General features: G+C 44.1%; 1 protein-coding gene across 10 annotated transcripts in view; it reads right to left on the bottom strand.

Moving 5' to 3' along the window:
• The window catches only part of ANK1 (ankyrin 1), a 460733-nt gene that overhangs the window by 215896 nt on the left and 224521 nt on the right, over positions 1-20316 (bottom strand). For all 10 annotated transcript variants that reach the window (XM_068274645.1, XM_068274648.1, XM_068274649.1 and 7 more), the window contains one exon: positions 12507-12608. In XM_068274645.1, coding sequence (XP_068130746.1) covers positions 12507-12608 — 102 coding nt within the window. The remainder of the gene's footprint in view (positions 1-12506; positions 12609-20316) is intronic.

The following is a 20316-nucleotide window of genomic DNA, read 5'->3' as shown; positions in this document are numbered from 1 at the left end:
TTTACATGTACAGCGCTGCGATTGGCAGCAGCGCTGTACTGGGGACAGCTGTGTGACACGGCTGTCCCCTCCTGAGGCTGCACAGTGATCGGCTGTCATAGGCAGAAGCCTATGACAGCTGATCACGCTGATTGGCTGGCGGGGGGAGGGAGGGAGCAGGGGGAATTATTAAAAAAAAGGCACATTTATTCAAAAACAAATAAAATAAATATTTATATAAAAAAACAACAACTGTGGAGCGATCAGACCCCACCAACAGAGAGCTCTGTTGGTGGGGGGGAAAGGGGGAGGGGGGAATCACTCGTGTGCTGTGTTGTGCGGCCCTGCAGCTTGGCCTTAAAGCTGCAGTGGCCATTTTAACAACAATTAGCCTGGTCTTTAGGAGGGTTTAACACTGCAGTCCTCAAGTGGTTAAAGGACCACTGTCACGAAAATCATAACATTTAAAATGCATTCAAGTAAGTAGTACATTTCTTCCAGATAAAAATGAGCCATAAATTACTTGTCTCCTATGTTGCTGTAACTTACAGTAAGTAGTATAAATCTGACTGAACCAACAGGTTTTGGAGTAGCCCATCTCCTCATGGGGGTTTCTCAGGGTTTTCTTTATTTTCAAAAGCACTTAGCGAATGGCAGTTGCTCATTCTAATTGCCGAAAAAGTGTGAAGCTAGCAGGGAGGCGGGCCAGCATATTTGAGTAAATCCTTTTCAGGGAGTGTCTCTATAAAGAATAAAGGTCATGCTGAGAATCCCCCATGAAGAGATGGACTAGCCCAAAACCTGTCGGTTCTGTCAGATTTCTGCTACCTACTGTAAGTGACAGCAACATAGGAGAAAAGTAATTTATGGCTCATTTTACTCTGGAAGAAATGTACTACTTAATTATATGTGTTTACATGTATTTAAAAGTTTGCTATTTTCGCCATAGTGGTCCTTTAAAGTGACTCTGTAACAAAAATTACAACGTTTTTTCTACCATCCTACAAGTTCCTAAACCTATTCTAATGTGATCTGGCTTGCTGCAGCTCTTTCTACTATAACCATCTCTGTAATAAATCAATGTATCTTTCCCCTGTCAGACTTGTCGGCCTGTGTCTGGAAGGCTGCCAACTCTTCTGTGCTGGTCTGTTCCTCTATGCACACTCCAGTGTGTGTTTTATTTACATAAGCCAGCAGCTTCTCTGCTATCTTATCAGTGACAGAAGAGAGCTGGATAAAAATCCTCCTCTGGAGGCTGTGAAAGGAGCTGGTCTGTCACATACTAAGGAATTAACGACATAGGCAGAGCTGTCTGCAGGAAGCCTGTAATGTTCAGTGCATGAGAGAAGCTGGGGACAGAAGGTAAACACACACAAGTGATCTCTTGAGATTCAGAAGTAAGGCTGTATACAGCCTGCTTGTGTATGGATGTATTTTCTATGTGTGGACATGCTGTATATCAACCTACTTCCTGTTTTGGTGGCCATTTTGTTTGTTTATAAACAAACTTTTTAAAACAGTTTTTAACCACTTTTAATGCGGCGAGGAGCAGCGAAATTGTGTCAGAGGGTAATAGGAGATGTCCCCTAACGCACTGGTATGTTTACTTTTGTGCGATTTTAACAATACAGATTCTCTTTAAGGGGGGGAAAAGAGTATTTTTTAGGCACAGCATAATATGAGCCTGAATAAAATGTGGGCGTGCACTTTGGTATACATACATTGATCAATAATTGCCAGTACATACTGTACATCTTGTGAGGTAAAGCATTTGGACATGACAGTTCCTAACACAAGAGGTCATGGAGTTTCCTCCAGCACTGCTGTATTCTGATACAGCTCTAGAACATATGAAGTATGAACTGAAGCAGGTGATTGGACTGAGCGCCACAACATGAAATAATCATTGAGTGAGTTCGCAGATTAGCTGCTCGCAGTTTGCAATGGGAGATTTGGGTGTGATGTTCACCAAAGAATGTGCTGCTGTCATGGCTGCAAGGAAGCATATTATGAATCATTTGTCATGCCTAGAAAATCAAACCTGGCTGCTGACTGGGCTGAAGAGGTGAATTTGCATTTAAATTACAATACAAAAATAAAATCGGTTGTGCAGCACTGATACACTGTTACATTATATCAATTTGAATGAAAGTTTAGCTTCTCTTTAAAGTGAACCTTAAGTCAGAAAAAAAAAAGTTTTACTCACCTGGGGCTTCTACCAGCCCCCCTGCAGCAGTCCTGTGCCCTCGCAGCCACTCACTAATCCTCTGGTCCCCCGCTGCCAGCTAGTTTTGTTTTTGCCGACAGGCCCGTCAGGACTGGCCACGCGTAGCTTTTTCCCATTCCCGACTGCAATTAACGCTATTGCAGGCTGCAACGCGTACAAAAATACGCATTGCCGCATATCTATGCGTTCGTAATGCGGCAATGCGTATTTTTGTACGCGTTGCAGCCTGCAATAGCGCTAATTACAGGGAATGCAGAAAAAGCTACGCGTGGCCAGTCATGACGGGCCTGTCGGCAAAAACGAAACTAGCTGGCAGCGGGGGACCAGAGGATTAGTGAGTGGCTGCGAGGGCACAGGACTGCTGCAGGGGGCTGGTAGAAGCCCCAGGTGAGTAAAACTCATTTTTTTCTGGCTTACTGTAAGTGTCCCTTTAAACACTTCAGCCTACATTGTTGTTTCACTTTATGCATCCGAGCAACTTTCACCTCCCATTCATTCGCCAATAACTTTATCACTACTCATCATACTGAAATGATCTATATCTTGTTTTTTCCGCAACCATTTAGGCTTTCTTTGGGTGGTACATTTTGCTAAGAATCATTTTATTCTAAATCTAATTTAATGGGTGAAGTTTAAGAAAGAGATGGAAAAAAATCATTATTTCTTAGTTTTCGGCCATTATAGTTTGAAATTAATACATGCTACTGTAATTAAAACCCATGTATTTTATTTGCCCATTTGTCCCGGTTATTGCATCGTTTAACCACTTCCGGATTCTCGGTGCGTATATATACGCCCCTGAATCCTGAAGTGTATACCATGGAAACGGCCGCTCGTACGAGCGGCCGTTCCATGTCAGTTCACGGAGGGTGTCTCCGTGAACACCCTGCGAGCCGATCGGCGGCTCGCAGGGTAAATGTAAACACACGGGGAAGATCTTCCCCGGTGTTTACATGCATACGGCGCTGCTGCGCAGCAGCGCCATAGAGGAGATCGGCGATCCCCGGCCTCTGATTGGCCGGGGATCGCCGGCATCTGATAGGCTAAAGCCTATCCCATCAGGCGCAGGACGGAAATCCGTCCTGCGCCGCTCACAGGGGGAGGGAGAGGGAGGGAAGGGGAAGGAGGCCAGGAAGCGCTGCGGAGGGGGGCTTTGAAGAGAGCCCCCCCCGCAAGCGCAAGCAGCCGGCGGCGATCAGACCCCCCCAGCAGGACATCCCCCTAGTGGGGAAAAAAGGGGGGAAGTCTGATCGCCCTGGCTGCTAGCTGATCTGTGCTGTGGGCTGGAGAGCCCACGCAGCACAGATCAGCACAACATTTCATGGTGTGGAAGTGGTTAAATTATGTCCCTATCACAATGTATGGCACCGATATTTTATTTGGAAATAAAGGTAAATTTTTACCATTTTGTGTCCATCCCTAATTACAAGCCCATAATATAAAAAAACAGTATATACCTTACTACATACATATTAAAAAAAAGTTCAGTCCCTAAGGTAACTATATATTTTTTTTATTATTGTATTTTTTTTTTGTAACAACAATTTTTTTGTGTCGCTATTGTGGAGGGTGGGAGGCAAAGGACTAATTTTAACAGTAAAAAAAAAAGTCATTATCTGGAAATTTTTATTTCCAAATGTAATTTTACTATTTGGCCACAAGATGCCCTCGGAGCTTACTTCTGGAAGTAAAACGTGGATGGGGCAGAAGGGGATTTATGAAAGACAGAGCCGTCTCGTTGACAGCGTCGGTCTTTCATATGGGAACTTAGATCAATGAATGGGAACTGTGCTCCCATTCATTGATCTCCGAGCTAACGGAAGGAGGCGGGAGCGCGCCCGCCAGGCTCAGCAGCAGCAGGGCATGCTATCTGGATGGAAATATCCATCCAGATAGACTTAAGTGGGTTAAAATGCCTGTTTCTTAGCTGTAATGTTAATGTGATTTCTGAGTCCCATATGGCACATGTTCAGGAGTGCTAGAAGGAGGTGAAAATGCTTCTAAATAACTAAATGCTTGCTAATTCCATGTGAATCATCTATAAAAAGGGCCACTTCATATCTAATCAAAACACCTTTTCAGGTTGTTCATATCAGATTTCAGGGATTTTTCATTATTTGCTGGTACCATGCCAAATGCAATTATACCAAATGTTAGCTATCGATTAGTGGGTTTTAAGTTACAGACTTTTTAAAATTTCCCTGAAATCACCTAAACCAGTTTTTGTTTAATGGAATATTGCTTGACTCATAATTAAGATAAAGGGGTTTTCATTTTACAAGCAGGTCAGTAGTACTCGACTTGTTGTAAAATGTGGTTTTGTTTTTGTTTATTTGTTTTGTTTACTTTTTTATCCAGATATTGATTTCAACTGTCTGAATTTGATTTTCTCACATGGGAACATTTGTAGCTAACCTGCAGAAATTATTCTGGGATCTTAATGGGATCCTCGGTTTAGGAGGATCTGCTTTTCCGAGGTACACATAACACCACAATATAGTGTTTATAAAGTGGGGTACCTGCTTTGTTATAGGTGCACACACACAATGATCATGCTGATCCCATAAGAGTGTGCTGTGGCCTATGACATCATTTAGTTGCACAAAAGACATACACCAGGAGAAGAGGTGACCATGAAGGGCCCCTACATATATATGAGTTGGGTACATCTTCATGCACTGCCATTAGGTGACAGTAAAAGTGCATAGATGCACGAGGACTGTCACCTGCAGGGTCAAGTTTTGTACAGACACATCGACTAGCCTGCAGGCTAGCGATATGTTGTGTTGCAAGTGGAGTGGAGGGACGACACACACATGACGTAGCAGCATGGAGCGTGGTGGTTAAGGAAGGAAACCAGTAGTGTCATCCTAAGGTTGGATGATCCAGCAGGCGGGATCTGTGGATGACGCACCGGGGCTGCCATACACAGCACTAACTGCCATTGGTGCTGTCTTTTTTTTTTCCTGTCTGCCAGTGTGTATCAAACAACATGAATAAATGACATGGCGGATATCAATCATTTCTTGCATTTTTTAACTTCACGCATTGTAATGTATTGATTTTGTTCCCCCTTTTCACTTAAGTTCCTCTTTAAGTACATTATTGTGCTTTTTCTACCATGTATCCCCACCAGGTATACTGTATGACTGTGTTTTGTCTGTATTACAGTCCCTTGTTATTCTGGCAACGAGGGTCTGCATTGCACAATAACACAATACAATAACATTTGTAAAGCGCTTTTTTCCCATAGGACTCAAAGCGCATAGATGTGTCTCATATCAATACAGGGTTGCAGGCTGGAGTGTGTTACAGAGGAAATAGTCAGGTGTTCATAATTGCCAGACTAAACAGTTGGCTTTTCAGTTTGTACTTAAAGGGGATCTTTCGCAAAAAAAGTAGGCAGTTAAAAAATGTGACAGATGACAGGTTTTGGGCCAGTCCATCTTTTAAGGGGGATTCTCAGGGCTTTCTTTGTTTTCAACAGCATTTCCTGAACAGCAGTTTAACTGCCAAAATAGCAAGATACCAGCCGGCCTCCCTAATCACATGCACACTATTATGTCAGTTAGATTTTGCAACTGTTGTTCAGGAAATGCTGTTGAAAACAAAGAAAGCCCCGAGAATCCCCCTTAAAAAGATGGACTGGCCCAAAACCTGTCATCTGTCACATTTTTTAACTGCCTACTTTTTTCGCGAAAGAACCCCTTTAAATGCTTCCAGGGATGGAGATGTCTCGATTGGGTGTGGCAGGGAGGTCCAAAGTGTAGTGGCAGCATGACTCTGTCATAGTAGAAGACTGCATTGATAGGGATTTAGAGAACACACACATAAAGAGCACTACTCCAAACTCGTATAACTGCTTTAGAGTCGGAATTCAGATTACAACAATTCCCTATGGTTATCAGCTCCATTTAAGTCAGACGTAGTTCAGTGAGATGCCTGGGAAATTATATAGGTGTAACAGCAAAACATGTAGATGAATACCAGGAGAATTGAACACCGGGAGAAAAGTATCAACTTAGGATGAGCAGGTTTCCGGAGTCTCAGTATCTCGTTTGGTAAAAGGTCAGAAGGCACGGTGAGGTCGGGTAGAATACACGGCCTGTGGGACAGGTCTGACCACATATCTCCCCCTCAGGATCACAGGACATATGAGGCTGGACCTTTCCCACACGCCTGATATTCTCCAGAAGACCTAAAGGTGCCGGCTGAACCTGAAACATGGCCACACTCGATTGGAGGGACTGTTTTACTACTTACTATGCCGGGGACTGACGACGTCAAGGAGTTAGAAAACCAATGTGCCTAAAAGAATCACGGCTGCCTCCTAAATACAGTATTCTGTCCATTTTTTTTCTGCCGATGGAAACATACATCTCCTGGCAACTCAAATAACCTCCAAGAGTGGACATACTAGCTGCTGAATTTCTCACGATCATGGTGTAGTACGCAAGTGAAAACCTTTTTTGAAATCCTTTCCACCTAAATTCTTATTTTCAACATAGTGGTCTGGTTTGAGTAGGTGTGGCTTAAATAATAAATCAAATAACGCAACTTGCTGCGTTTCTGCTTGGTTAACTTAAGTTAACTGGTGTGAGAGTACTGGACACGATGCAATACTGCACTGAAGTCCATTCTGGTCAACTAGAGGTGCCAATACACTTGTCAATGGCTTTCATAATCGGCCATCAGATAAAGCCCTCTCTGATCAATCTCTGATCGGAGAGGGATCTATTACTGCCACACACTATACACAGAATTCCAGTAGATTTCAGCAATTAAATCCTTTGGAAATCTGTGCAGCCCCCACCTCTAGGTCTCCCCATCTAATGTGCCCCCCCCCCCATCTCCCCCCGGTTTTTCCGAGTCTTGCAGCGGCGATGTAGAGAAGACACAGGATAGGTGAGTATGCACTTTTCTTCAACACTCTGCATAGCCCGGGGGGGGGGGGATATTTTAAATGGGGGAAATCTGCCGAGGGTATGTCAAGTCTGCCAGTCACCCCAAAAAAGCGAACCTCAGAAACTGATTGAATCTGCTGAGAAAATCAAGTAATGGGCACCTTCAGTAAAACCTTCAGTAAAAAAAGTACAGAAAATCTTCAAATCTTGATATGGAATTCATTTTATCTCGTGTAATACAAAATCCAGAAAGCTGTGCAACTAGTGTTAGAGAAGTGATGGCTAACCTTGGCACTCCAACTGTGACAAAACTACAAATCCCATCATACCTCTGCCTCCCCAAGTTATGCTTAGCGCTGTCAGAGTATTGCAATGCCTCATGGGACTTGTAGTTCCACCACAGCTGGAGTGCCAAGGTTAGCCATCACTGGCCTAACTGCTATGGCTTATGTAGTAATTCAGTATCTGCACTTCTTCAAACTAAGGAAGATATAGATAGCCTCAGAGAAGTGAGCAATAAAGCAACTGATGAAGCTGTATTTGTAGAAATGAGCTTGAAATTCAGGGAAGAAGGGGGGGGGGGGGGGGCAACAGAGAGCCCACTATGGTGTAGTATGTAAAGCAGTGGCGTTCCTATCACAGGGCGCAGGGGGGCGTGGCGCACCGGGTGCCAGACGGCCAGGGGGGTGTCGCCACGACCCCCCAAGTCATGCAGGAGCGGGGAAGAGCAGCGCTAGGAGGAGGGGTGACAGCAGGGATAGCGGCGGGAAGGGAGACATATCCCCCCCCCCTCCCTCACCTGGGTCCCCTTCTTCTGCCTCTCATCTCTCCCCCCCCTCCCCCCGAAATGCGGGCAGCGGGCCGGGGGCAGCGAGCAGGCGGGCGCGGAGAATACTCACGTCACTTCCGCGTATCAGCCTGGAACGCTGCGTCGCCGTCACGTGCCTCTTCTGCGCCTCCAATCATTGGAGGCAGAGAAGAGGCACGTGACGGCGACACAGCGTTCCAGACTGATACGCGGAAGTAACGTGAGTATTCTCCGCGCCCGCCTGCTCGCCGTTTGCTGCCCGCATTTTGGGGGGGGGGGGGGGAGAGGCAGAAGGAGGGGACCCAGGTGAGGGAGGGGATATGGCACTATACTACCTAAACTGGGGGCCACTATACTACCTAAACTGGGGGCCACTATACTACATAAACTGGGGGCCACTATACTAGCTACACTGGGCATGGGGGTCGCTACACTAGCTATACTGGGGGCCACTATATTACCTATAGGGGGGGTGCACCATACCAGCAACAATGGAGGCCACTATACTAGCTACACTGGGGGCCACTATACTATCTAAACTGTGGGCCACTATACTAGCTATACTGGGGCAACTATGGGGGCCACTATACTACCTATACTGGAGGGCAGCTGTACGGGGCCACTATACTAGCTACACTGGGGGCAGCAACACTACCTACATTGGGGGCAGCAGCTATGCTGCCTATCCTGGGGCAACTATACTAGCTATATTGGGGCAACTATACTACCTTCACTGGGAGCAACTAGCTACCTATACTGGGGGCAACTGCTAGCTACCTATACTGGGGGCAGTTACGGCACCGGGGGGGTGCTTTGGATGCTGAAGCACCCCCTAAAATTCTCCAAGCACCCCCCAGCGTAAACTGACTTTCGGCATCTAATAGATGCCGTGTCAGTTCACCGCAGCAGCAGAGCAGGGCTATAGTAAAATGTCCGAAGCCCTGCTCTGGAGACTTTGGGAGTTTCAGTTGCTGTCTGCAGAGGATCGTGGGAGCTGCGCACCGGACGGAGGCCGGAACAGGAGCTCTGCTGCTGGTGAGTAAATGTTTTGTTTTTTTTTGTATTTATATTTTTACGTTTATGTTCTGGCCAGGTCTGCTTCACGATTAAAGTGTTTTCTGGGCAAATCTGCCGACATGATTGCATGTATTTTCTGGGCAAATTTGAAGAAATGATTGCATGTATTTTCGGGGCAAATCTGCCGACATGATTGCATGTATTTTCTGGGCAAATCTGCCGACATGATTGCATGTATTTTCTGGGCAAATCTGCCGACATGATTGCATGTATTTTCTGGGCAAATCTGCCGACATGATTGAACGTATTCTCTGGGAAAATCTGCCGACATGATTGCATGTATTTTCTGGGCAAATATGCCGACATGATTGAACGTATTCTCTGGGCAAATCTGCCGACATGATTGCATGTATTTTCTGGGCAAACCTGCCGACACGATTGCATGTATTTTCTGGGCAAATCTGCCGACATGATTGAACGTATTCTCTGGGCAAATCTGCCGACATGATTGAACGTATTCTCTGGGCAAATCTGCCGACATGATTGAACGTATTCTCTGGGCAAATCTGCCGACATGATTGCATGTATTTTCTGGGCAAACCTGCCGACACGATTGCATGTATTTTCTGGGCAAATCTGCCGACATGATTGAACGTATTCTCTGGGCAAATCTGCCGACATGATTGAACGTATTCTCTGGGCAAATCTGCCGACATGATTGAACGTATTCTCTGGGCAAATCTGCCGACATGATTGCATGTATTTTCCGGGCAAAACTGCCGACATGATTGAACGAATTCTCTGGGCAAATCTGCCGACATGATTGCATGTATTTTCTGGGCAAATCTGCCGACATGATTGCATGTATTTTCTGGGAAAATCTGCACACATTACGTGTATTTTCTTGAGAAAACCTAGACAAGTATGTGAATTTTCTGGGGAAAGGGTCACTAAAACTTGGGTCCACTGTCTTTGCGTTGCACTTTTAAAGGGAACCCGAGGTGAGAATAATAGTGAGGCTGCCATATTTATCTCCTTTTAAGCAATACCAGTTGCCTGGCTGCCGTGCTGGTCCTCTGCCTCTAATTCTTTCAACCATAGACCCTGAACAAGCATGCTTGTTTCTGGTGTGATTAAGTTCACTACTGCAGCCAAATAGATCAGCAGGGCTGGCAGGCAACTAGTATTGTTTAAAAGGAAATAAATATGGCAGCCTTCATATCACTCTCACCCCGGGTTCACGGTAAATTACAGTTAGCTCCGCCCTCATCTGGTCACGCCCAAGCCCATTTTTTTGCCGCTGCTATATCCCCACCCGTTTTTTGCCCCTTTACTTTTTTTTTTTTGGGGGGGGGGTCTTATAATACCCAGCACCGGGTGTCAGATACCCTAGGTACGCCACTGTGTAAAGGCTTATTGTGGGTGACAACTACATAGACAGCTGAAATAATACTCACAAGGGTAGGTTTACGCTCAGGCAACCACTGTAAATGCAGGTGGGGAGAGTAGATCCGACCCCACTCTGGTTAAGAAGTCGCTCTGTGTGGTCCAGTAGTAGGAATGGGGTGACATTCCTCCATGAAGGGTGGACCGCAAATAGACTGGCTTAGGAATACAGAGGCACCAAAACAGTGTATAATACACTAAAAACAGTTTAAAGCAATCATGAAGCGAAAATAAACTTATGAGATAATCAATTGTATGTGCAGTACAGCTAAGAAATAAAATGTTAATACAGTAGCAAAGAAAAAAGTCTCATGTTGTTTTCAGGGACAGGAAGAGTTAAAAAAAAAAAATGTCAGTTGCCTATGCAAAAGAGCTTTTCTGGGCTCTCTGACCCACTGGGTTCAATACAGTCCTGTTTTCTGAAGCACTTAAAGGGGAACTTCAGCCTAAACAAGCATACTGTCATTGGGCTTGATTCACTAAGACAAAAAGCATGCCTTATCAAAGTTAGCACGCCTTATCAGAGTAGCATAGCGAGCGCTACAAGCCCGCAGTGGCTCAGGGCAGGATGAGTGCCATTGCCAATTAGCAGGCATAAGTTTTCTATGCTACTCTGAAAAGGCATGTTAACGTTGATAAGGCGTGCTATTTGTCTTAGTGAATCAAGCCCCTTAAGTTACATTAGTTATGTTAATTAAAATAGATAGGTAATATAATCTCTTACCCATCCTGTTTGAAAAGAACAGGCAAATGTTTGTGATTTCATGATGGTAGCCATCTTTTTCATGGGGCCAGTCATCTTTTTGGTTGAAAGGCGGTGACAGGGAGCATGAGACACAGTTCCAACTGTCCTGATCACCCCTCCCAGCTGCGCAAGCTAGGCTTCAATTCTCAAATTCAAAAACAAAAAACAAATTTGCACCACAACAGCAGAAGGAGAACAACAACATCAGATATCCCATCATGCTTTGCACAGCATCAGGGAAAAAATTGCCTGGGCAGATTTCTTTGGTGGGGTGGAGCTTAGCTTCTGTGCAGCTAAAAATGAGGCTTGGGTAAGAAAAACAAAGTTCTGATGTTGTGAAACTGTTAAAGCGCTTTGAGTCCCCAGGGAGAAAAGCGCTATATAAATATTATTGTTATTGTTAAAGGTACACCAAGCCTTTTCAATGCTGCTGAGTAGATTTTTAGTCTGGAGGTTCACTTTAGGCAGCCAAGAAACAGTGAGAGAGAAAGCTAGGGAAAAGGTTTTACTGCAGGAAAGTTTAAAGGGTCATTATTTCTGCTTTGTCTTATAGCTAGTTTGGTTTCTAAACTACAAATAAGACAGAATCATGCACAAAAAAGCAATAGAACAGAAAATACAAATTTGAAACTCTTTTATTTCCTACTAATGTTCTATTCATTATCTGTACTACACATACAATTCATTACATCATACTTTTTTTTTTTACTTCAGATTTGCTTTCCAAAGTGGGAGGCAGTGGTGGATGTACCTCTGAACAGATGACACAATAGGTCTATTTCAGTATAGAACACACTTTTATTGAAGTTTACACCTCTTTGTTGCAACACATTTCGCTGATCAAACCTTTACCTCAGGAAGTAGAGGGGTAACTGTGGAGAGTCTTTTTCGACAGAGGCGCCCATGCACTGTCTCTCCACAGTTACTCCTCTATTGCCTGAGGAAGCAGCTCCGATCAGCGAAACGTGGCAACAAAGAGGGGTAAACTTCAATAAAAGTTTGTTCTATATTGAAGCAGAATTATTGTGTCATCTGTTCAGAGGTAAGTCCACCACTGCCGCCCTCTTTTAAACTGTTTTTTACTTTGTTTTGGCGTCTCAGTATTTCTAAACCTGTATATTTGTATTAATGCTCATTGAGATGGGAATCATTTCAGCTTGCTTGTAAATTTGATGAAAATTGCGTGCAGCCAAGAATTGGGGTAATTGAACCCATGTCCTGCTGAGTTTGATCAGCCCAGTTACAAGCTGCATACCATTTGCATTACATGTGCATACAAGCAGGAATGACAAGCATCCCATTGACCATCTCCCATCACTTGTAAGGCAGGAGAAGAGTGCTGCAGCAGTATGTAACACTGACCAGGTAAAGGTGACTTACCTGATTACACGTGTTTATATCCACGCCATTCCTCAGGTGTTCCAGCGCCTTGTCCAGGTTTCCAGCCCTGGCGGCTCGCAGGAAGCTGGTCGCTGCATCTGCCTGGAGCAAGAGAAGAGAGAGAGACGTGAGCATCACTGACAAGCAATGCATCCAAAACAGACAAAAGCAGCATACTGGAACATTGCATATAAACACAAGGATATAACTCATGGCCTCAATTCTGGTAGGGTTATCAAACAAATTACCTCATGAGGTAATGGCATTTCACAATTCCGGTAGGTTAGTCTTGCTTTACCTCATGAGGTAAATTATGAGGTAATAATAGCTATTCTGATGGAAATTAGGGGCATGTTAGCACATAATTTACCGATCAGTTTAAGACCTGTCTGTACCTGGAGGTAAAGTCAATTTGTATGCATTTTGCAGTTTTTAGTGGAGTTCCTATTGCTGTTTTAGTGGTGTTCCTATTCAGACTGTGTAATAGAAAAGAATAGTAGAAATAAAACTCCAAATATTTACTGGATTTTTTTTTTAAAGAGAACCCGAGGTGTGTTTAAAGAATGTTATCTGCATACAGAGGCTGGATCTGCCTATACAGCCCAGCCTCTGTTGCTATCCCAAACCCCACTAAGGTCCCTCTGCACTCTGCAATCCCTCATAAATCACAGCCGTGCTGTGAGGCTGTGTTTACATCTGTAGTGTCAGTCTCAGCTGCTCCCCCGCCTCCTGCATAGCTCCGGTCCCTGCCCCCATCCCTTCCCTCCAATCAGCAGGGAGGGAAGGGATGCAGGCGGGGACCGGAGTTCCGCAGGAGGCGGGGAGAGCAGCAGACTGACACTATAGAGATAAACACAGCCAGCTCTGACAAGCTGTTTGTCAGCAGCGTGGCTGTGATTTATGAGGGATTGCAGAGTGCAGTGGGATCTTAGGGGGGTTTGAGATAGCAACAGAGGCTGGGCTGTATAGGCAGATCCATCCTCTGTATGCAGATAATATTCTTCAAACCCACCTCGGGTTCTCTTTAAATAAGGAATGCCTATAAATATACTTTTCATAGCTTGCTACATAATCAAATACACCTTCCCCCCTCAAAAAAAAACATCTTCCAAAGACTATCCTAACTTATGGAAGACAGTTAAAGACTACTATCTTTTAATTACTGCATGCTTACCGCTGAAATACCTCATGTTTTACCTCACTTTATGCATTTACCTCATGTTTTACCTCATGTTCAGAAATGGAGAAAAATATTTCAGAATTGCTAAAAAAAAAGAGGAAAATACCTCATGAGCTATTTTACCTTACAAAAAATATTTACCTATTTACCTCACATAGCTACCAGAATTGAGGCTATAGTTGTGATAGACAGATAGACATACAAAAGAGCAAGTCAGAGAGACAGAGAGTGTGAGAGAGACAGAGAGTGTGAGAGAGGCAGAGAGTGTGAGAGAGGCAGAGAGAGTGAGAGAGGCAGAGAGAGAGACAGAAAGAGAGAGTGATAGAGACAGAGACATGAACATCGCTGACAAGCAGTGCTTCCAGCACAGACAAAAGCAGCATTACTGAAGCATTTCTGAAGGCAACTCCCCAGGGAGCACAGAAACACTGCAAGTCACATTATGGGAGTCCTGGAGTGCTCCTTATAAACGCAAGCCTATAATTCACAGTGGTGATAGACAGACAGAGAAAGATAGACAGACAGTTTTGGTGGGTAAGGGTGGCACGCTCATCGATTTACTCAATCTATTCCTTGCAAACTATATTCATCTGCTCGGAATTGAGTTTTGATCAAATTTAATCAATTTTGAAGGAAAATCAATCAACAGTATTGATCAGACAGGACAGAAAATTTAAAGTGGGATAAAACTCTGACATAACATGCAATAAACGTGTTTTCGTACTTTGTATTACCCATAACGTTATCATATTTACTTTTGTGCACAAGTTATATTACCTGTTTACAAATTACAAGTTCCCAAAGTACAGTTTATCTGCTCTCAAAGTTGCCATTGTATTTTATTGCATAGCTGTTGTATTCATATATTAAAATCTATCTAGTAATCACTTCTCAGCTCTCTGCTTGTACAGCAGAGAGAGCTAATTTTCAGCACAGTTAGGAATGTATACTAATCGTAGAAGACAAAGGAATGAAAACAAAAAGTTATCACCTCTTTGGATGCAACAGCAGGCTTTCCATTGAATAAGAAAGTGCTGTGTTTAACTGTTTGAATGCTGTTCTGCTACAATTGTTTTGTGGTAGTAGATTTTATACTGCAAATAATCTTTTAGAGCAAAGACGCTGATGGCCCATTTACGCTTTGCACTGCATCGATTAGTACAACACTGCGGTTTGATCAATTTTCGATAGATTCCCTGTTGGAATCTACTGTAAATTGATGTGCAGTGTATGGTAGGAATGGTTTCCTTATGAATCAATTCCTTTCAGAAAGGAATTAATCGTTTTGGAACATTGGGTGGAAATCTATAGGTGTATGGCCAGCTTTAGAAATTAATAAAAATGAAAATACACACAGAATATTAGATTGTAAGCCTTTGGGCAGGGTCCTCCTCCTTCTGTGTCCAACCTGATCATGCACCTCCATTACTGTGAACCCATGCTAGGCATCTGAGTGAACCTAACTTGCCTAATCTCCATGCTCCATCCAGTGACTGTCTAAAGGCTCATACACACATCAGACCATAGTCTTTGGAAAATGAAAGATCACAGACCAATCTTACCACCCTTCATGTAGTATGAGAGCCGTACTCTACACAGTCTTTTCTATGGAGCTGAACTCCCCATCAGGAAAAAAATCTTTGCAAGATGCTGCACACACAGATGCTGTACAGACACAAAAGATCAGTATCTGCAAAAGATCTGTTCCTGCCAAAAATCCATTCCTGCAAATTGCAATAATAGTCTATGAGATCTGCAGATCATCATACACACATGATTTAACTGACATTCATCTGCAGATCAGATCCACCAGGATGGATTTTCAGATCTGCGGATGATTGTCTGATCTGCAGATGAATGTCAGTTAAATCATGTGTGTATGATGATCTGCAGATCTCATAGACTATCATTGCAATTTGCAGGAATGGATTTTTGGCAGGAACAGATCTTTTGCAGATACTGATCTTTTGTGTCTGTACAGCATCTGTGTGTGCAGCATCTTGCAAAGATTTTTTTTCTGATGGGGAGTTCAGCTCCATAGAAAAGACTGTGTAGACTAGAGTATGGCTCTCATACTACATGAAGGGTGGTAAGATTGGTCTGTGATCTTTCATTTTCAAAAGACTATAGTCTGATGTGTGTATGCACCTTTAGCATTACCTTGTACTCATACTGTGCTGTGTGATCTGATCTTTCTTGTATTCAGGTATTGTCATTTTGCTGTATGTCACCCCTAAATATTGTATGTATCCCTATTTATTGCCCAGCGCTGCGTAATAGGTTGGCGCTTTATAAATACAATAAATAAATAAATAAATACATATATTTTTTTTTAATTAATTATAAAGGGGTTAACATTTTTTTGTAGCACTGTACATAGTACAAAACAAATATTGGGGAGCATAGATACATGAGAAATTCAGAACTCTGCACACTCAAAACATTCAGCAATACAAATACAAACATTATTATTAATGATACAATACCAAGGCTGGTGCATATTCATATGATATCAGAATAAGAAACACTAGGAGGAGGTCCTTGCCCCTGTGAGTTTACAATCTAGTGGGTAGTGGGCAGCACGGTGGCGTAGTGGTTTGAATCCCAGTCAGGGCACTATCTTCAAGGAGTTTGTATGTTTTCCCTGTGTCTGTGTGGGCTTTCTCTGGGTACATACAGATAAGTTAATTGGCGTGTGTGTGTGTCTGTGTGTGTGTGTGTGTGTGTTGTGTACACACACACACACACACACACACACACAATACCAAATTAATTAACAGTAATACTTACATAGTTACATAGTTATTTTGGTTGAAAAAAGACATACGTCCATCGAGTTCAACCAGTATAAAGTACAACTCCAGCCTGCTCCCTCACATATCCCTGTTGATCCAGAGGAAGGCGAAAAAACCCTTACAAGGCATGGTCCAATTAGCCCCAAAAGGGAAAAATTCCTTCCCGACTTCAGATGGCAATTAGATAAAATCCCTGGATCAACATCATTAGGCATTACCTAGTAATTGTAGCCATGGATGTCTTTCAACGCAAGGAAAGCATCTAAGCCCCTTTTAAATGTAGGTATAGAGTTTGCCATAACGACTTCCTGTGGCAATGCATTCCACATCTTAATCACTCTTACTGTAAAGAACCCTTCCCTAAATAAATGGCTAAAACTTTTTCCTCCATGTGCAGATCATGTCCTCTAGTCCTCTGAGAAGGCCTAGGGACAAAAAGCTCATCCGCCAAGCTATTATATTGCCCTCTGATGTATTTATACATGTTAATTAGATCTCCTTTAAGGCGTCTTTTCTCTAGACTAAATAAACCCAGTTTATCTAACCTTTCTTGGTAAGTGAGACCTTCCATCCCACGTATCAATTTTGTTGCTCGTCTCTGCACCTGCTCTAAAACTGCAAATATCATTCCTGTAATGTGGTGCCCAGAACTGAATTCCATATTCCAGATGTGGCCTTACTAGAGAGTTAAACAGGGGCAATAATATGCTAGCATCTCGAGTTTTTATTTCCCTGTACATATTTATTATATTGAAAGATATTGTCAGCCCCTGACAGGGTCCTCCCCCATAGTGTATCCAACTTGATCATGCACCCCATTATTCCGGTCCCCTTCCTGTGGACTGACTTGGACTTAATTCTGTTGCATGATCTTGTATCCTGTACCTTGTTGTCTATCTATCTATCTATCTATCTATCTACTTACAGTATTATTCAGCGCTGCCTAAAATGTTGGTGCTTTATAAATACAATAAATAACAATAATAACTAAACACACACCATATCCCTGCCTGCCTCTGTATACATGTGCAGTATACACAGAGACAAATACAGAGCAGATCCTGCACTATTTCATTGCAGAAAAAAAATTGTTTTTTAGACAAAATATTTCCCAAAATGTAGCCGACGGTAATTCCCGTAGACAGCACCTCGCGATGTGGGATTCGTTTGTTATCCTCCACTCCGCCATTCATGTATACATTTGCGGAGGTCACATAAGTACCAATACATGGAAACAAGCCAGAGCCCGGCTACATTCAGGACGGGCAAACACAGTTTAGGAGGTAAAATATGGGGAAAAGGTATTTGTTCCTAGAGAATTCCGCACAGGTTGTTATTATTAGTAACACCTGTCAGATATTCAGCATCATCATAAACATTGGAGATTTATGTCCGCTGGATCGATGTGCTTTTTGGAAGCAGATGATTTCTGCATAAAGTGGGCAGGATGTGATTGCTTGTCCTCCCATAGACAGATTAGGGATTGAGCACTGTGTACCGAATAGCTGTGTATCACAGTGTGTGCTGGGAGTCAGCAGCATATAGAGACATGCAATAGTCTTGTCTGTCAGTGTGACATGTGTGAATATAAGGTGAATGCAGAGCATGCAGGTTGGGGGTCTGTCAGTCAGTGACCGGGGGAAGCAGTGTGTGCCTGGAGTGACACTATTGTAGCCCCCAGTCTCTGTGAAGTGTCAGTGCATTGTGCCTCTGATTTAGGCCATCCAGGGTCACTGGGCGGGGAGTGGGGCACAGGGCAGTGACAAACTGAAGGGAGGGGGGACTGACTGCCTACATTAAAGAGTCTGCCACAGCCTCTGCCCCTCACTCTTCCCAGCCGGCTTGGACACAAGACAGCAGGTGCCTAACAGCCTGCCCATAAATAAACTATCATGGGTCCCTAAAGTAAAAAGGGGAATAGTGAAGCTTCTGACCCCCCCAACAGCCACCCACTCTCACCGTATCCCACCCCCCACTCCCTCTTATTACTCACAGGCCGTGCCCGCTGCCTGCCCGCCCGCTCTGCCATTCTGCTGCATACAGACAGCACCCCCCTCCCTCCTGTCTCACACACTGCGTCCCTCCCCCTCCTCACACTGCTCTCTCTCCCCCCATCCTTCTTTCTTTCCTCTCACTCACTCCTGTCTTTAAATACCAGGCACCATGCCCAGGGCTGCCCAACCGGGAGCTGTGGCTAGGAGGGGGGGGGGGTTCACCGGGAACCAATTAACCCCTCCATTGCACATCCATAAAGCCTGTATGATGGCCTGCTCATGAGTAAAGCATTGGAGAGGCTGCGATCCCTGAAGCCAGGGAGTGGAGGAGATGACTATGCAGGGCAGCCTGTGTGTGTTTGTGTGTTACAGTCTGTATGGCTGCCTGTGACACAGCAAATGGAACATGTAGTGCAGATCACTTCATACAGCAGTGATTGCACACCCTGGATGGGTAGTATTAGAGTGGGTGGGCACGCATTTATTTACTACACTCAGAGAATGAAAACAAAGAATGCCAGAAGACAGGCGTGTAGTGAGAAAATGTGAGAGCAGGTGATATGTCTGTATGAGTTATCAGGGTAAGCAATAACAAATCATTTATATCACAAATACATACACACGCACACACTTTTTTTTCAGTATTTATAAAGTTGGAGCCCGATGGATTCAACAGGCAGTTTAGAAGTTAAGCTACGAAGTGAAAGCAGATCAGATTGGACAATTGTCTCCCGTTAAGGTGCCCATTAATGATCCAATTTCCCAAACAATTGACCGCCTGATCCAATCGATGCGATCTGTTGGAAACAATCATTCGAGGTCACTAACGGGGTGGGAGGAAATGATAAGCGATCCAATCAGACTATAAACAATTCGGATTAATGGACCAATCAGTAGAATGATTGTTTACCATTGATTGGCACCATTAACCACTTCAGGACCACACGCTTTACCCTCCCCCCCCCCCCAAGACCATGCCATTTTTTGTCAAAAAGGCCACTGCAGCTTTAAGGCCAAGCTGCAGGGCCGCACAACACAGCATACAAGTAATAACCCCCCCCCCTTTTTCTTCCCACCAACAGAGCTCTCTGTTGGTGGGGTCTGATCACCCCCGCCCAGATGTTTAATTTTTTTTTTACAAATATTTATATAAATGTTACTTTTTTTATTTTTTTTCACTCCCCCCTTTCTCCGTCCCAGAGCCAGCCAATCATAGCGATCGGCTGTCAAAGGCTTCAGCCTATGACAGAGGATCGCTGTTTTGCCACCCAGGGGGACAGCTATGTAACACGGCTGTCCTCAGTACAGCGCTGCTGTAGGTCGCAGCGCTGTACTATGTTTACAGACAGCGGTTTCATCGTCTAACAGTCTCCTAGCGGCGCTCCACTCCGCCTACCAAGCAGGAGATGTGCGCGCAGCCTGCGCGTGATCTCCTGCAAAACTAAGCCCCAGGGAGTTAGGCGGTCCTGGGGCTGCCGCTGCGGCCAAGCCCATCGGCGTGACGCGGTTGGCTACAGGTTAATGGTACCCGATCCAACCGATCGTGCAGTCAATCATCTGGGAGATTGTACTGTTAATGAGCACTTTAATGCCATGTATAGCCGGACTGGTGAACACCTGATATCTGTACCAAGGCCGCCAACTGTCCATACATTTACAGTCATAAAATGTAATAATGACCCCCTTTGTTTCATCCATCCATGCAAAAAAGAAAAACAAAAAAGCAAGGGGCGCAGGAGCACAGCTGGTGCTAAACAGGTGCAGAAGAGAAGGAGTTACTCAGAGCAACCAATCAGAAGAGCAACTAATCAGAGAAGTAACCAATCAGAATCCTTCATCTG

The sequence above is a fragment of the Hyperolius riggenbachi genome, chromosome 3, assembly GCF_040937935.1.
Source record: "Hyperolius riggenbachi isolate aHypRig1 chromosome 3, aHypRig1.pri, whole genome shotgun sequence".
In the NCBI taxonomy this organism is placed as follows: Eukaryota; Metazoa; Chordata; class Amphibia; order Anura; family Hyperoliidae; genus Hyperolius; species Hyperolius riggenbachi.
This window is presented reverse-complemented; position numbering and strand designations above follow the sequence as displayed.